Below are 18,519 nucleotides of genomic sequence, written 5' to 3'. Positions count from 1 at the left end.
AACATCATACCGTATAATACAACAACAATTCATGAATTATACTATTACTTGTAAATTTATGAATTATTTGAGGATTTTTAATTAGGTTTTCAAGTTAAAAAGATTTATAATTAATTTTTTTATTTTTTTATAATTTCTGTAATTGGATCTTCCAAAATAGTGAAATTGTTACAGGTTATTATTTTCCTAACAGTTTTAAATTATCATAAATTAATTTTAGAGATTTAATTACCAAAAATTGTAGTAAAAATTTAGAATTTAATTAAAAAAATAGTTTAAGGATCTAATCAAATATTCTCAAAAAGAATTAAGCACTTAATTAATAAATTCAAGAACTTACTGATATATTAAACCTGAATTACATTAATTACATGGAATTCGTTATTAGGAATTTAGAACTTTGAAGGGAAGATAATACAAAAATGATATTAGTACTTTTGTCATCTTCCCTTTATGTCTTAAACAACCGCAGCAACAGAAAATTAAGTGCATGATTAGTAATTCTTTTAAAAATAAAAACTATTACAAAAGAATGTTTAAATTAAAGAAAAGCCCCTTTTTTAGTTTAAGAATGACCAAATGTATACGCACACTAAAACCTTTGAAGTTTCAAGTAAAGTACTCCAAATTTAACTAATTCAAGCATTTTCTAGTTATAACAAACATATTGTTCATGGTGTGTAATTAATAAAGGTACAAAGGTATACGGAATTTTTTTAAAATATATATATATTAGATTTTATTATCTCAATTTTTTTATCTTTTTAATTCTATATCATATAAATTTATGTTCTCGATCTCTATGTATATATATAGGGGTGTATTTAGTGAGAAACCTTAATTATTATAAAAAAAAATGAGTATATGTAATCATGACTAGTATATTATAATTAATCATCTAAATTACATATTTAATAACAAGTCGCACGTGTTTTTTAATTAAATAAGAAAAATTACATGTGATTTGTTAAATATATAATCTGAAAGTTAATTTTAATCTAATAATTGGAATGAAATTAAATATTTTCATTTCTCATTTGATTGTTTAGGTATAATTGTATAGTTCAGATTTATAATTTTTTTATTTCTAACAATATTCAAGGGTTCACTTTATATGCTTTCTCTCTTGTTAGCAATGCAAATTATCACGTCAAATGATAAAATACACAATAACTACAAATGATAAAATTAAGAATTTCTTAAAATATTTTTGAAGCAAAGTAATATTTGTTAAAAGAATTAAAACAAACACGTACTAAATTTATTCAAATAACACCGTAAAGGATTGGGAAAAAAATAAAACTTCATAAAGCCGGTTTTGCACAAATAGAGGAGGACAAACAAATTTGGAAAAAATAACGGCTAAAAAAATCGAAAGAGAGAGCTTAAGCCCTCATACCAAAAAAGCAAAGTTGGAGTGAATTATTATTATATAGAAGGATTCACAAAGAGTGGCTTGAGTCCAAAACACTTTCAACTGTGCCAGCCCTATTGGGCTTTGGCTTCCTCTCACATACTTTAGAGGGTTATAACAAAATTAATTCTGCATCTAGGAGTTGATTTTGGGGGCATGACAGAGAGCAAATATTTTCCTTACTATATGATATAATTTTATAATTGTACATTCTGGTGTACATCTTAGCCTGTGTTTGAACAAGGATAAAAAAATTTAAAAAGTTATTTCAAATAGTATTAAGTATGAAACTTTTTTCGACGTAAAATTAAATACATGAAAATATATTTAAAATTAATTTTAAACTTAAAATTAATTCTCTAACAAAATCAAACACACTCGAATCATGACCCTTAATAGTGTTACCCTCTAAAGCCTAAACCAAATATATAAAACCAAATGTTCTTTGAGCTATTTACGCACATAAAATTAATATGAAAAACGTAAATTATTTATCATAAATACTTCATCAAAACTGTACAATAATAAATTTGCGAATTCTAATGCACACAGTTACTTGTGAAGAACAAGCAAAGAGACAGGGACAGGGAGGATCGTAAAACTGACATTGATATATTTTCTTTGTACGAAGAAAACAGTACTATACAAGGAATGAAAAAAAAAAAAAACAGTACATCCCCTGACATGAAAATAGCAACAATAAAACCAAAGATATGCACAAATCAACATAACATCATCTAAAGAAAGCATATTGCCAATTAAAGGCAAAGATATACACGAATCAACATAACATCATCTAAACCTTCATCTCTTAAGATTCTTAGATTGCCCAAGGTGAACCATCCTCTTAACTAATGTTTGTAAAATTGAAAAACCAAGTGTTGATTTGCAAGAAAGCAACAGCATACTTGGGTTTGAACACTGCACTTTGTTTGTAAGACCAAGTTCTGATTGATTTTGTGACTATCCCTGTGCTCTTTAAACCAGAAATAGCAAAATGTAAGACCAAGTCATGGTTTGAATACTAAATGATTTATATATAACGAGCGTGCATTATTGTCTGAGGGCAGGTCATGTCATGGTCATGGTCATGGTCATGGTCATGGTCATGGTCATGGTCATGGCGAGGCTACATAGCCTAAGGTTTTGATCTATGAATATTCCTTTCAAAAGACATGCATGCATTTATGAGTGAGGAGATGGAATTTAGACTTTGACCTGACTTGACTCAATCGTGAAGAGAATATTGTGGATCCCTCTCTTTGATATAGAATAGACAACACAACACATCCATTTCAAAATCCAATTGTTATTTTCATTTTGGTACAGTTTGTCCTCGACAGTAATACACCTTATATATAGACTTTTTCTCTCTTAAATAAGACCAAAACAAAACCAGGTTACACGGTTTGATTGAGTTTATACATACATAATGAGTCGGCCAGTAATTGTTTGAAAAGAAGGAGACAATTGGTACATGAGAGTTGCAGAGAAAATGATGAAGATATTTTGAGAAATTGAGGGTTAATGATATTGACCCTTATTTTTGTTTCCGTCATCATTGGATATCGACCCTTCAATTACTGCTTTGGATACCAACTCCTTATAACTTTTTCACGCAAATTCATCAAGATTTCTTATTTCCGCCTCTCTTGTTTTTTTCTTAACTTCAAATTTCTGCCAAAAACCTTAATTGAATGGTTTTGGGTTATTATGGTTTAGATTGGTCCAGAGATTTAAGTAAATTTTAACTGAACCTTCTAATCCCAAACATTTATTTTATTTTAAGAGTTTAGATTAGTTAATTTTTATTTTATTTAAGAAAGTATATAATAAAGTAATTTTAATGATAATGAATCTCAATTCTTAAAATTAAAATGAAATGTTGAGATTAAAATATTACTTAAAAATTCACTTTTGTTGTTACCATCGTTATTATTATTATTATCATTGTAATACAACTATTATAGTCGATCTCCACATGATAACATTGGTGATAGTAAAAATAATAATAATAGTGTCATTGATGATAATATTGATAATCATAATAACAACAATGATAATTTTAATTTAATAATTCTAATACGTATATTTATTTTTACAATAATTACAAGTCATAAATTTCTTTTAATTGACACAGTATATGCAAAAAAAAAAAATTAGATTCATAATATATAGAAATTAAAGCCAAATAATCATTTAATTATATGTGTATTTTTGAAATAAACTTCAAATTTACAATATCATTGATAAAAATTAAATAACTTAATTAACTATTTTTACTGTTCTGAATAAATTTAATTATTTGTTTTATATATAAAATGATTGAAAGAAGAGTTTTATTTATAAGTAATTGATAAAAAAAGATATTTGGTGCCTGGACTTGGAAGTTACCTATATATATAGTTGGGTGTAACTTATTTTGAAATATGTATGAAGTTAAATAAAATATTATAGTGATTTATAATAATTAATGATAAAAACGTCCATAAGAAAGATGACATTATTTTACATTTATAGCTTATTATGGTATCGCAGTCATATATTTCTAAAATCCTAATCTATCATACGTTCATATCTAACAACAATTCAGACAGGTATCTCTGGCAGATGTAGACAGATTGGGTCTCACCAATTTGAGTAGTTAATGAATAGTGACATACAATACTTAAGATGTTGAACAACCAGTAACCAAGCACAACTTAGACGATGATTATTGATAAACACAAATATTCCATGGATCATATATTCACATAGGGGCATTGAATCTACAAGGTGATTTTTAAATTACTATTCTTACATGCGTCGATGATTTGATAATTCCTGAAAATAATCACACTAACTTATAGAAATTCAAGACTTATTTCAGTGGAGTGAATTCTTGTATGAGTCTATGATTGTTAAATGCAGCTAATGCCAGTAACATTTGTGGGTCAAATCCTCCCTTTTACTTCCTAAATGGTGTTTTTATGTTTTTTTTATTATTGATAAGAATAAAAAATCATGTCAGAATATTTACAACAACTAATTGGATCTCTTTTTCACTTTTAGGTTTTATTGACTAAATCCATTATTTACTTGTTGTATTTACTTTAAGCTAGGCTGGTTATGAGGTATGGCCCAACAACAAGAGTAGGTTGGGTTATCTCGTCCAACGTTCGGCCTGCCTGGGCCAGTTTTGGTTAGTTCCAACCACAATAGAACCGAACCTTTATAGTTCAATTATGGGCCTAATCAAATTTACATTGCTTGCTCGTGTATTGTAATTCTAGAAATTAAGGCTCAAACATATTAAAAGCCAACAGTTAAATTCTTAAATAAAATTATTGATTGAATATGAAATCCCATCCCATTCTAGAAATGACTGATACTTATTTTTATTTTATCCCAAAATTTAATGATGACTTACTACATTGTCCTTGCAGACAGCTGCTGCAGTGAAGAAAATTCCTCGGTTGAAAAAAGTTGTTGAAGGTCACCTTGGTTGGACTGGAACTCGTAGATTGCAGTTGCACCATTGGCTATCAAGATGAGATGAGCCATTTTTTCTTCTTTCCTTTTTTTGACCATATTTCCTCTACCTTCTGTTATATGATTTTTAGTGGGTACTCAAATGGAACTGTATTGTTATTTGTGAACTCTATTGGAGTGAGGTTCAATTTGTTAATGACCATTTTAAAGCTTTACGTTTAAAGTCATTCATTATGTTATCAGGTTAGCTCAACTCCATTTATTTCTTAGATTTTGAACCTCTTCCTCTCATTATTTCATATTTCGGTGTTTCTTGAAGCAATCACCTTTTGCATTTTCATCTACTTCCTCTTCTGCTATTGCTTTTATTTTTTTTGTTTTGTTCTATTGAACAGTTACTCTTAAGCTTGAGAGGTTACCACAAGTCATTGTGTTTTGAATAAACCTTAATTCACTTTGCTATTTGATTAACAAAAATTCCTTGCAAAAGAGAAGTTAATTGGAGGATGGGAAGCAAGGGTGCCTTCATTTTTGTGTTGCTTGTGGCACTGGCAGGTATGGTAGAATTCAAATGATTGTTTCTTCTAAGTTTATTTGCTTTCAATTTATTTATAGCATTAAAATCAAGGTAGTACTAGTGGTTAAAAGCCTCAAGGGTGATATGTTTTTTTTTTTAATTCAACCATGAACATACTATGTATCTAATGACCAAATCCTAATCATAAATTTAACTATTATACCAGACAGAAGTTGCTTATTATCAGCATTTTTAAAGAGTGTTTTATAATGAAATTAAGAATAGGATTCTAATATATATTATGGGATTGGGAAACTTGGATTGGGTAATTAAAAGAGATTACAATCTTACCTTAGTTTGGAACCTACAAAAGGAAAAGAAAAATGTTATTTGTAGGCCTAACTTATTGTTATTGTCCTTACCAAAAAGGGAAGAGTTCTGCAGGTTTGACTTATGAGCTTTTTCGCAAACAAAAAGGGTGTTTATTTCCTTTGACTTGTGAGCTAATTGCGATTACAGAACCATGCCAATTTGTTCTTTTTTATTGATTACTTGATCTTCTATTGACAAACTATGGTAAAAATCCTTTGTTGGATTTAGTGGTTGAGTTCTTGGTAAATGTAATTAAAATGGAATTGGGTGTAAGCTAGCTAATTTAGTATGATATATGAATTGTAAGCTAATTCTCATATTTGCTTAATTTGATTTAATCATGCTTTCTTCCTATCTGCATTTTTGTGGGTAAGAGATTATACATACAGTGACACTTTGTAATCTACACTGCACTATGAAAAATCTTATTTATTTTGATATTAAGTAGCTTTCTTTATATTGATTGCTTACAATGGTTGCTTTGCATAAATAAAAATTCAGTATTTGAGCTCCAAATTTATTCATTTTCTTAATGCAACTTATATATTTGTCTGAAAAAGGTATTGATATTAGAATGGATTATGTATGGTTCTTGAGGATTCAACTTATATATGTGTGTATCAAATTTATTGTATTATACTGTCAACGATTTTTTGCAATGTTTATGTTTTTAAGATTAAGATTATACATTGAGACTTCAGAAGGCTAGAAGTAACTCTTCTAAAATGCCAGGAAATGGATTGCTTCCTGTGATCTTTTTATGAAAATCATTTTTGTCTACTATTTATGCTGATCATCTGACATATGTATGATATTGCAGGTGCTTCTCTACATTCCTATGTTGCATGCTAGAGCTTTGAGATGATCTTCGAGCTACTATTGAGCCAGGTCTAACTTTAGCACAAGCAATTGTGGACAGTGATGTTGCCTATTTTTGATTAGGAGGTGTAAGTGGAGCTAACATATCTATAGCTATTCTATTTTGATGTAGAGGCTATTTTGATCACTATTAAGTCACAAATATCATCATTTTATTATTTATCATACTCATTTTTTTTTTCTTAAAACTTTTTTTCTTTCTTTTTTTTTTCTTCTTTTTATGTTATATTATTTCTTTTTGTATTTTTTCTATTCTACATTTTATTGTATTCTTTAACATTTTTCATATTAAATAATTTATGTTTACCAAAATAATAACATTTAGTTAGTATATTTATTATAAAATAATAGTTTGATTCTTTGATATAGGGCAGCCAAAGTTAATTAATTTAAATTATTTTATTAATAATATCATAAAATAAAATACTTTTAGTTATGATAAAGATAAAAAAATGTAATTTTTTTAATGATAGAGACCACATTTATTATTCACAGAAAATAATAATTATCTGCGCCGCCATCATGGGTGAACCATTACAAGGAAATAGTTAAATATCAAACAATCAACAATATTTATTTTTAATTTAAGATCATATAGAATAAATTTAAATATTTTCATAAATGAATATTTTGTTAAATAATATTTATATTTTAAGGTTTAAATTTGTGTACTAAAAATAAATTTAAATCTAATTAGTTAATATATCTATTACAAAATGATTTTTAAATACGGAGGACAAAACTCTTATTGGTTAATATTTACATAGCCATGTTAAATTTCTTTTACATAAATAACAAACTATGTTTTTAAATTCTTTATTTATTACATGAATAATCTTTAAATAAGCATGACAAATAACTCCAAATCCATTTCGGCTTTAACAAAAATATCCATTTTAATTGGTCACCGCCTCACTTGTGTCTTCTTATTTTTATAACCATGGTATTGCTAAGCTGTTTTCTCGAGTTACAAATCTTTGTCGAAGACCTTAGCGCACACAAGATGGATATTCACTTCTTAACATGATTTATTTGATATTTAAATTCTAATCCTAGATCACTTGATCAAGAGACATACCATTTATGTCAACTATTGTTGATAACAAGGATGAGTATCTAACTATATGTTTTAAGTCTATTATATAATACTTTTTACATAAATATATTGAAATATAATAGTGTTGAATTATTTTACATAAATAACATAGTAAATATATTGAAATGAATTTTATTAAATATATTTACTGGAAAATAAATTTAATTTATTTTCTATATTATTGTAAATTAATTATTTTACTTATTTATTACATAAATATTATCTTTTTCATTTCTAGAGAATAGCTAATTATATTTGTCTTAATATAAAATTTTAATTTTATATATAAGAAAATTTATTAATATCATAAAAAAGTCTACAATTTATTTTTAATTTGAAATCCAATAAGATTATTTTTACTTAGAAATTGTATAAAATCAATTTAAGTTAATCTCATAAATAAATATTTTGTTGATTAATATTTATATTATAAGATTGAAATTGATAAACAAAAAAAAAATATCTAATTAGTTAACATATTTATTAAAAATTAATATTTTGACTCTATGTTTAAAATTAATTTATTAAATACATCTTTACTAAAAATATTTTAAAATTGTTTTATTAATATTATTATAAATTTAATTAGTTTAAATTTTTTAGAGTAGAAATCGCAAATATCATTCATGAGAAAAAATCCTACTCAAAATCATATTATATGCTATGAAACTTTTTCTTTGAATAGTGTATACAAATACATATGGAAGACTTGATAATATCATAGACATAGTTCATTATCCGAATAGTTAACATAATTGCACATAAAAAAACTCAATAATATTTATTTTTACTTTTACATCTTATAATATCATTTTTAATTAGAAATCATTTTTACATAAAATATAGTATTTTTATTAAAAATTAATTTATTAAATATACTTTTATTACAAGATATTTTTTTTTGCTACGTTCTATTTTTTTATACTTTATTACAAGATAATTTTAAATTAATTATCCAATAATATCATAAATTGTATTAGTTTTAATTTTTACATAATATGTAGTAACAATAAAATATATTTTTATTACAAAATAGTTTTAAATTACTTACTAAATAAATTTTTTCTTCAAGTATTTCACACAAGTAAATATCAAAGACTCAATCATATCATAAATTAAAAATAAATTTAATTATGATAGATATCTAAAATATCACTCACAGAGACAATCATGTTAAGATCATAGTAGGCAACATAGTTCTTTTTTTAGTAGTTAATGCAATTGCATACCAAAGACTAAACAATATTTATTTTTACTTTGAAAACTCAATTTTACTTGGTAATCATTTTTACATAAATACATAATAATTATTAAAATAAATTTATTAAATATATTTTTATTACAATACTTTTAAAATACTTACTCAATAGTATCATAAATTGAATTATTTTTTATGATAGAGACCAAAATATCATTAATGAGAAATAATCATGCTCAACACTAGGCCAACCATTATGGGTGACATAGCTCTAATTTGAAATCCTATAAAATCATTTTTACTTGGAAATCATATAAAATAATTTTATGAATAAACTATTTTTTCAATAATGTTTATATTATGTAGCTGAAATTTCTATACTATAAATTAATTTAAATCTAATTACTTAATATTTTTATTATAAAATACTACTTTGTCTCTTTGTTTAATATTTATAAAATAAGATTAAATATTATTATTTCATAATTATATAATAAATATTTTAATATTAATTTATTAAATATATTTTTGTTACAAAATATTAGGTATTGAATAATATCATAAATTAAATTAAGTTTAATAATATTGATTTTTTTACATAATACATAATAAATATATTGAAAATACATAATAAATATAGTGAAATAAAATTTATTAAGATGGAAACACTTAAGAATATGAACAATAGTTTCAATTTTCAAATAATAGCATACGACGATTTAAATAGCCTAAAAATTAGAATTTGGTTGAATTATTATTTTTCTCTATTATTCTAATCATTTTTCATGTTTAGAGAATATAAATACTAAATAATTAATTATGCTATTTTAATTTCATAAGTAGTAAATATCTCAAAATTATTAATTGTATTTATAATATTTATCTTTTTATAGAATACTAATTATATTTCTAATATTTATGCATACTACAACAACAATTAAGTATATTTTGAATTGACAATGAATATATTTTGTAAGTGTTTTTAAGAAATGATGTTCTCAAATTCAATACTCAGTCATCCAATTTACAAATTTAATAATTATTGATAATATACTTTTTCATCTAAAAATTTAAAGAAGGATAATATCAACTATTATATTACAAATCATGTTAATAAATATTTTTGGAGATATAGATTTGTGTTGGCGCTAATAAATCAATATTCAAATTTTTAATTTAAAAAAACACTAATTTGTTAATATAAGTTGTCATTAGGTATCACTCTACCACAACAGATTAAATCACAAGTGTAGGGGCAGCAGACTATATTACATAATCTGATTAGAGAATCTGATTAAATTTCTTTTTTAATAGTGTAACTCTATTTTTTTTACTACGCAGTTTACTATCTTAAGTGTGTTACATACATTCACTTAAAAAGATATTTGCTAGCAATATTTTACTTTTAAAAAAGTCAATCAATAATATATCTTTCTTCTAAATATATAATTTTAATTAATTATTCATTTCACTTATATATCATTTTTCATATAAAAAAACGCCTACACAACGATATTACCCATGCGTAATCAAAAAGGAGGTTTGGAGAAAAAAATTCAAAATGGAGGTTCGGAGTTAGGTTCGGAAAGCCGTTTGTTTGTAATTTCTTGAGTCGTGACTCGTGCGATTCCGATTCTGAGTATCCCTTCTTCCTTCAATTCGCAAACACGCGCAGACCGCAGAGAGAGAGAGAGTTGTGGAAAATGGAAGGTGTTGGCGCCATCTTCCTCGACTCCAATTTAGAGGCTGTCGGACTTGGAGGTACTCATTCTTCTCCCCTTTCACTACCTTAGGGTTTTCTCATTCCCCTATTAGGGTTTTCTCACTCCAATTGAAACCCCTTGCAGATACTCAATTGACCGATTGTTTCAGAAAAAAAGTTCATATTTTAAGAACTAATTTGTGATTACGTAGCTCCTAGGTTTTTCCATCTACTAGATTTGTCCAAGCAAAAAACTCTACTCGCAAATCTGGGCTCTTTTTTTTTTCAGATCTGAAATGTTACTTGATGAGTTGCAGGTGCAAAAGCAAAGAGAGTGAAAGTGGTGAAGGGAGATTCTGTTCCTGTGGCCAACGTGGGAGCTTCCCAGAACAAAATTCTTGCTGACATAAGCAACTTACCCCAACAACCAAAGCAACACATCTCTGTTGATCACCTTCTCAAGGTATATAGATTATATATGCATGTATACTTGTCATTGGTTTCACACTTCACTGATGTATACTTTGAATTTGTTTCCCAGGAAAAGGAAACGTTGATAAAGCTTCTTGCTAATAGAGAGTAATTCATACTTTCTCTCTGAATTTGGTCTAGTTTTTTGTCTTCTGTCTTTGTAATTTTGGCGGTGATAGTTTTTATTTACGGGGGTTTTGTCAACTTGTGTGGACAGTGCCATTATAGAGTCGTGTAAAGCTGAGCTGCACAAGTGTCAAACCAATTTTCAGAAACTAAGGAAGCAAAATGCGGAACTTGCCCTCACAAATGCTCAAATGCTGGCGGTACTGACCAAATGTTTTTAACGATAAAGTTTGCCGCCCTTGTTGAAATTATAACCTATGGTTGCTGATGTGTGTTGTCTATGTAATGCAGGAGCTTAATTCAAGTAGGCAGAAGGTGAGTCTTGAAATGAAAACTGTTGGTGCTTCTGTCACCTATTGCTTTCGTTTTCTTTTTTTTTTTTTTAATGATGGATTGAGTCATGCTGATTTTGTTGCCATTCAGCTAAGGGAACTTCAGCTTGAACTAGGAAGCAAAAATGGTATACTCAATGCTATGAGATTAGAATTGACGGTCAGTTTAACTCATCTCAAAGCTGATAAGTTGCAAGTGATAAAGGCTTAATTTTGTTTTTGACTGTTAATATTTTCTTTCTCTAGCTAAAAGAGCAAACAGATAAAACGAAGCATGAAACTGATGCAAATGAGGTACTGTTTGCATTTTCCTTTATTTGTTTCTTCTGCTAGTTGGTCTTCACTCCCTTCTTAATGGCACTGCAACGATTCACTTTTTTCTCAATTACTGCCAGGTGAGAGCATGTCAGAGTAAGCTGTCAGATCAGTCATTGCAAGAAGATAACAAGGGGAATGCAAAAAGGAAGAGAGTGTCCAAACCTCAATGTAGTGTAGTGAACCTACTTTGTGTGTGTGTGTGTGCTAATTTCAATGTAAATAATCTTTAAAGAGTTTTTTCTCTCATGCAGCTTCTGCACCTGCTGTCATTAAACAAGTCAAATCCACTGGAAAGGTCGACAATCAGAGGTATGAGTTTGGGTTTGCTTGCTATATTGGACTAATTTCTGAATTCCAAAATTTGACTCGGCACTACTTAGGAAAAACACAGTTCATATGTCTTCCTTGAATATGTTTACAGGTATAGTTTGCGAAGGCAATCTGCAGGGTTGAAAGCTGAAAAACCAGAACCAACAAAAGATTCCTTGGAGGTGGTTGAAGTCAAAGATGATATTTCACATCTACAAGAAAATTTGGCCAATGAAAATGGACCAACATCATTGGGGTCAAAGGTCCATGACGAAGCCAGAGAAGCTACTGAATGTAACTGTACACAACTTATTTCATTTTTTTACTTTCTCTTGCAGTCTTGCTATATCAAGCCTTATGTATATTGTTTGTATGCAGCTTCGAGACCTACTAACACAGAGCAAGTTCATGTTAAAAAGAATATTGAAAAGAAGAGGTAAACACATATACTTCACTTTCTAATTGGATTTGAATAGCTGGGAATTTGTGAGTAATTTAGAGAATGAAAAACCTGCTTTACATATCTTTAAGAATTATCTACAGGCAGAGTATGAGAAGACAGACTAACAGGTTCAGGCCTGGGAATCCAGAACCAGCTGAAGACTTCTTTAAGATAGATGATGCAAAATTTACTGTCTCCCAATTATCTGATAATATGTCAGAAAAAAATTGTCCAACAACATCAACTGTAACTTCTGAACAAGAAAATGACGCCTGTACATTTGAGCCTCAGGAAACTCGTAGATCATCTGTTGGGCGGCCATTGCGTCGGACAGTTGAGAAGATTGTGTCCTACAAGGAAGTTCCACTTAACTTGAAGATGCGCAGAGATAAATCAGGTATTTTTGTATCAGGTTCTCACTCAATTACCAATAACTCTGTATAGAAGCATTATATGCACTACATCCGGATGCTATAGTACATGGTGATAGGGGTTCTATGGATTTGTTTTTCAATAGCTTCTTGTTTAGGGCTTTGCATCCTTGAAAACTGATGTACTTTATTATGATCATCTTTAGATATGATAAATTGATAATATTTGATCCATTTGTTGATTTCCCTGACTTGTCCTCTCTCTCTCCCCACACCACCCCCTCATACTGTAAATTTAAGTAAGGTGGTAGTTTTCAGAAAAGGCTGAAAAAAGGAGTTCACAGCTAAAAAAAACAAAAGGAAAAAGAGAGAATCGTGTGTCGAGAATCATTAGTTTTTGAAAATATAATTTTACCTGATCTACATTTTGTTGACAATCAAGTTTATAAGAAACTGTTTATATTTAAATAAATTTACCAAAAAAGTGATTTTGTTTAAATAATATTTAGATTCTTGGATAAAAAATAATTTTGGATGTGCAATTACTACTGTAAGGATCAAAGTATTGTTAAAAGTAAATATAATATATAGTTATGAAAATGTTTTAGTCAGTACATATCTTGATTTGTCTTAGGTATGAAAGCAAGAAAAAAATATTTTTTAACGAGATAACAGAACCTTAATTTTAGAAAATATTGTTTCGTAATTAGATAACAGAACCTTAGTTTTTTTTTTAAAAAAAAATTATTAAATAGATTAGCATAAATTATGAATAATGGAGCGTTAAACGTAATTTTGCATGTTCCTCCCCCCCTCCCAAAACATGTTGATAGTGAAAATAGATTAGCATAAATAGAACCTTACCTGCATGGCTGCAATGGGAGAGACAAGGGAAGTTTAATCTGTATCCTTTATTTTATTTTCCAAGACTTATAAAATTTAATAAATAATGAAAAAAAGAGTTCTTAGATCATGAATGTGGGGCTGATGATTGGATGAAATTTGACTGAACAATAGAGGTCGGGACAGTTTAGGGTCCGTTTGTTTTTCATCTAAATTCAACTTTCTCTCACCTTGGTCTATGTTTTAATATGAAATTAATTTAAATGCACATTTATATTTAAAGAGAGGAACATCTTATCACTTACAAAAGTGGAGGGACATGTTCTCAGATAGATTTTTTCCTTATCAGGAAGTCTGATAGGAAGTATTGCTTGAACTGTAAAGTTATCCCGGGAGAGAGCTTGACTACCCAACATAGAGTTTTGGTTATGGATGTTAGAATTAGAGATAAGGCAAAGAGAAGAAGTCCTCTGGTAGCACCAAGGATCAAATGGTGGCACTTGAAGGGTGAGAAACAAGGAATCTTCCAACAAAAGATATGGGAGGGTTGGTGTGGACAATCACAAGGAAGTGCAAATGATATGTAGAACAAGATGTCCCAAGAGATTATTAAAGTGGCTAAAGAGACGTTGGGTGAATCTAGAGGTTTTGGACCTAGGGGTAAAGAATCGTGGTGGTGGAATGAAAATGTTCAGAGCAAAGTTAGAGTAAAAAAGGAGTGTTTCAAGGAGTGGTCTAGGTGTAGAAATTCTGAAACTTGGGATAAGTATAAGATAGCTAGAAATGACACCAAAAAGGCGGTGAGTGAGGCAAGAGCCCAAGCTTTTGACGGACTATACCAAGCTCTAGGAACCAGGGATAGAGAAAGATCTATATATAGGCTTGCTAAGGGTAGAGAGAGGAAGACTAGAGATTTGGATCAAGTAAAGTGTGTTAAGGATGAAGAAGGCAAAGTCTTAGTGCATGAAAAAGATATCAAGGAAAGGTGGAAGGCGTATTTCCACAACTTATTTAATGATGAATATGGATATGACTCTAGCAGTCTAGACACAAGAGAAGAGGACCGGAACTATAAGTACTATCGTCGGATTCAGAAACAGGAAGTAAAGGAAGCGTTGAAAAGAATGAGTAATGGTAAGGCGGTGGGGCCAGACAACATACCTATTGAAGTGTGGAAAACTCTTGGAGATAGAGGTCTTGAGTGGCTCACCGAACTCTTTAACGAAATTATGAGGTCAAAACGCATGCCGGAGGAATGGAGGAGAAGCACGTTAGTGCCAATCTATAAGAACAAGGCGGATATACAAAATTGTGCAAATTATAGGGGAATCAAGCTCATGAGTCATACCATGAAATTATGGGAAAGAGTGATCGAACGGAGATTAAGAAAGGAGACTAAGTTACTGAGAATCAATTTGGTTTCATGCCAGGAAGGTCGACCATGGAAGCGATTTATTTATTACGGCGGGTGATGGAGCAATATCGCATGGCCCAACAAGACTTGCACTTGATTTTTATTGACTTGGAGAAAGCGTATGATAGAGTGCCTAGAGAGATTTTGTGGAAAGCTCTAGAGAAGAAAGGGGTTAGGGTTGCATATATTCGAGCTATCCAAGATATGTATGATAGGGTATCGACTAGTGTTAGGACACAGGGTGGAGAGTCAGACGATTTTCCCATCTCAATTGGTTTACATCAAGGGTCAACCCTTAGCCCCTACCTTTTTACCTTAATTCTGGATGTCCTCACGGAACAAATCCAAGAGATAGCGCCGAGATGCATGTTTTTTGCAGATGACATAGTCCTCCTTGGAGAGTCGATGGAGGAGTTGAATGAGAGGTTGGAAACTTGGAGACGAGCTCTAGAAACACATGGCTTTCGCCTAAGCAGAAGCAAATCGGAGTATATGGAATGTAAGTTCAACAAAAGAAGGAGGGTTTCTAACTCAGAGATGAAAATAAGAGACCATATTATCCCTCAAGTCACACGGTTTAAATATCTTGGGTCTGTAATACAGGATGATGGGGAAATTGAAGGGGATGTGAATCATCGCATTCAAGCAGGATGGATGAAATGGAGAAAAGCATCGGGGGTGTTATGTGATGCAAAGGTACCGATCAAGCTAAAGGGAAAGTTTTATCGGACTGCGGTAAGACCAGCGATTTTGTACGGAACAGAATGTTGGGCGGTCAAGAGCCAACATGAGAATAAAGTAGGTGTAGCGGAGATGAGGATGTTGCGGTGGATGTGTGGTAAGACTCGACAGGATAAAATTAGAAACGAAGCTATTAGAGAGAGGGTTGGAGTAGCGCCTATTGTAGAGAAGATGGTGGAAAATAGACTTAGGTGGTTTGGGCATGTAGAGAGAAGACCGGTAGACTCTGTAGTGAGGAGAGTAGACCAAATGGAGAGAAGACAAACAATTCGAGGCAGAGGAAGACCCAAAAAGACTATAAGAGAGGTTATCAAAAAGGATCTCGAAATTAATGGTTTGGATAGAAGTATGGTACTTGATAGAACATTATGGCGGAAGTTGATCCATGTAGCCGACCCCACCTAGTGGGATAAGGCGTGGTTGTTGTTGTTGTTGCACATTTATATTTAACAGTTTAAAATTAACTCTATTAAAATTAATTTTACGTGGCTTTAAAACAAGTCCCTAAATTGCTTCTATTGTTTTTTCTTTTAAAACAAGTTTCATTTGGGCCTAGGGGTATGCTTAGGCGGGAATTGCGCTGCCCACCCAGCAAATTGCTTGTGCACCCAATATTTTTTCATTTTTTCTAAAATTACTCTTGATAAATTTATGAATTCGTAATATGTAAGCTTACGGATTGACTTTTAATTTTTTTTAAAAATATTTTATAAATTGATTTAAAATTAATGATCCATGCAAGATTCGAACATATGACTTTCAAGTTATCAACATAACACTCTAACCAATTGTTGTTATATATAATACTAAATTTTTTAATGTATATTTAATGTACATGTAAATTTATATAATAGATTTTGTAACAATTAATTTTGCTGCATTAAATATATTAGAATAAAATAATTGTCATAATTTATTATGTAAGTTTATATATGCATTAAATATATATTAGAAATTTTAGTGTTATATATAGTAATACTAATTATTTAATAACATAATTAACCTATTAGTTTAGTTAGTTAGAGTGTTGTATTAATAATGTAAAAGTCATAAGTTTAAATTTAGCATAAGCCATTAATTTGTAAAATGTTTTTTTTTTAAATTAAAAAAAAAAATCTGTAATGCGTACGTACATACCCTTAAAAGGAGAGGATTGTTATTCCCACCCCATTTGTACCTAAGTTCGCACCCATTCTTCTTTTTTTATTTATGAAAATACCATTGACAGCAACACCTTTTTGTTCATAATACATAATGAAAATGGTTTTCTGTCTTGTAGAAGGTAGAGGTGTGCCTTCACATACAGTTTCCTTTGTGTATTATGATACAATGCACACATAACATCAAAGAATGCATAATACACATGTTTAGATATAATTTAGTTTACAAATATCGATCAATATCACCAATAAAGGGCTATAAAAAAATAGAAGTAGTAACAATGAGTCCGTAGAAAATACTATGAAATCAATAAAGTCTTTAAAAAAACTGCAATGAAATGAATATCAGAATGAGTCTTTAGTAATATTTGCTGCATATCCATGTTCTTTAGTTACAAATAAAGAGTTAAAGCATTGTACATGGTCCAAGTATGGAACCTCCCACGAACCAACATCATCATTGTGGTATCTATGCCATTGTGTTACAACATGAGGTAAAGAAACCTTATCGTTTAAATAAACCCATAAGAGAAAAAACTTGAATAAAGTTTCCCAGCCACATATTATGAAAACTAATAGCAATGCCGCAATAATATGGTGATGCAAAGGAGATGATGGTTGATCCCAAAAGGGAAAAAATGTCCAGCTTTTGTACTTTGGATAAATGGAACAACACAATGTTATACTGGGTAACAACAATGTAGCGCATGTCATGGTCATCCACTTATCAAAATGCACTTGTGTGTTGTTGTAAACAAATAAAAAGGTTTTCAATTTAATCTCTCGATGCTTTGTGCCAAAGAGTTGAACATATTCAATGTGACATTGCTAAAGTTCCCTAATCAAATCATCATGAATTAGAGCCCAAGACTCTTCATTTTTACCTAGCAATGTCACACTTAAGCGATAACCACAATGAGTGTTTACTTTGACATCAATACAAACAATATAGTCACATAACTCGTCTGGAAATTCCTCTGCCAATGACACACCTCTTTTGTGTTTAGGTTTATGGACTACTTTGTGAGGCAAGCTAGGAGGTGACGTGCTATCTACAATTGTCTGCAATGTATCAACTCGCTCTCAAAACAAAGGAACATGTTTAGTGGATTTTTTTGACTTTGGGGCTCCTTTGTTTTGACCATATCTAGAGGAGGACACATTGAAGTTGAAGTAGTGTATGAAAAATGCTAGTTTATGAACATTAGTCGTGAATGTAATTTTTCTAGCCACATCAAGTTTTACAAATCACTTTAACAACGCATCAACGTCATGCAAAAGCGACAACTCTCCCTAATAATTATCATTCCATACGAAAAAAATAATAACCTCCTCTAATGCAC

The 18,519-nt window shown here is 29.8% G+C and overlaps 1 protein-coding gene across 2 annotated transcripts; it reads left to right on the top strand.

The window, feature by feature from the left end:
- The first annotated feature begins 10,498 nt into the window (after positions 1-10,498).
- Positions 10,499-18,343, top strand: LOC100800445 (SHUGOSHIN 1). 2 transcript variants are annotated; one of them, XM_003555432.4, is made up of 13 exons: positions 10,499-10,708; positions 10,967-11,112; positions 11,191-11,228; positions 11,338-11,446; positions 11,538-11,561; positions 11,670-11,738; positions 11,825-11,872; positions 11,974-12,064; positions 12,148-12,205; positions 12,318-12,499; positions 12,584-12,641; positions 12,749-13,044; positions 18,184-18,343. In XM_003555432.4, exons 1-13 carry the CDS (start codon positions 10,651-10,653, stop codon positions 18,201-18,203), a joined length of 1,197 nt encoding a protein of 398 aa, XP_003555480.2. In that variant the 5' UTR covers positions 10,499-10,650; the 3' UTR covers positions 18,204-18,343. The 2 variants fall into 2 exon arrangements, with proteins under 2 accessions (XP_003555480.2, XP_014628538.1); XM_014773052.2 differs by lacking the exon at positions 18,184-18,343 and having other exon boundaries at positions 10,500-10,708; positions 12,749-13,262.
- The last annotated feature ends 176 nt before the right edge of the window (positions 18,344-18,519 follow it).

Source organism: Glycine max, chromosome 20, assembly GCF_000004515.6.
Source record: "Glycine max cultivar Williams 82 chromosome 20, Glycine_max_v4.0, whole genome shotgun sequence".
NCBI lineage: Eukaryota > Viridiplantae > Streptophyta > Magnoliopsida > Fabales > Fabaceae > Glycine > Glycine max.
The sequence above is the reverse complement of the archived record's forward strand: the minus strand, read 5'-3'. Positions and strand labels throughout refer to the sequence as shown.

What these genes read in the sequence shown, in the direction of transcription:
- LOC100800445 (XM_014773052.2), top strand. Translation starts at nt 10,651, where the DNA reads ATGGAAGGTGTTGGCGCCATCTTCCTCGACTCCAATTTAGAGGCTGTC. An exon ending in ATGAAACTGATGCAAATGAG is followed by an intron (nt 11,873 to 11,973) that starts GTACTGTTTGCA and finishes AATTACTGCCAG; the next exon opens with GTGAGAGCATGTCAGAGTAA. An exon ending in GAGAGTGTCCAAACCTCAAT is followed by an intron (nt 12,065 to 12,147) that starts GTAGTGTAGTGA and finishes TCTCTCATGCAG; the next exon opens with CTTCTGCACCTGCTGTCATT.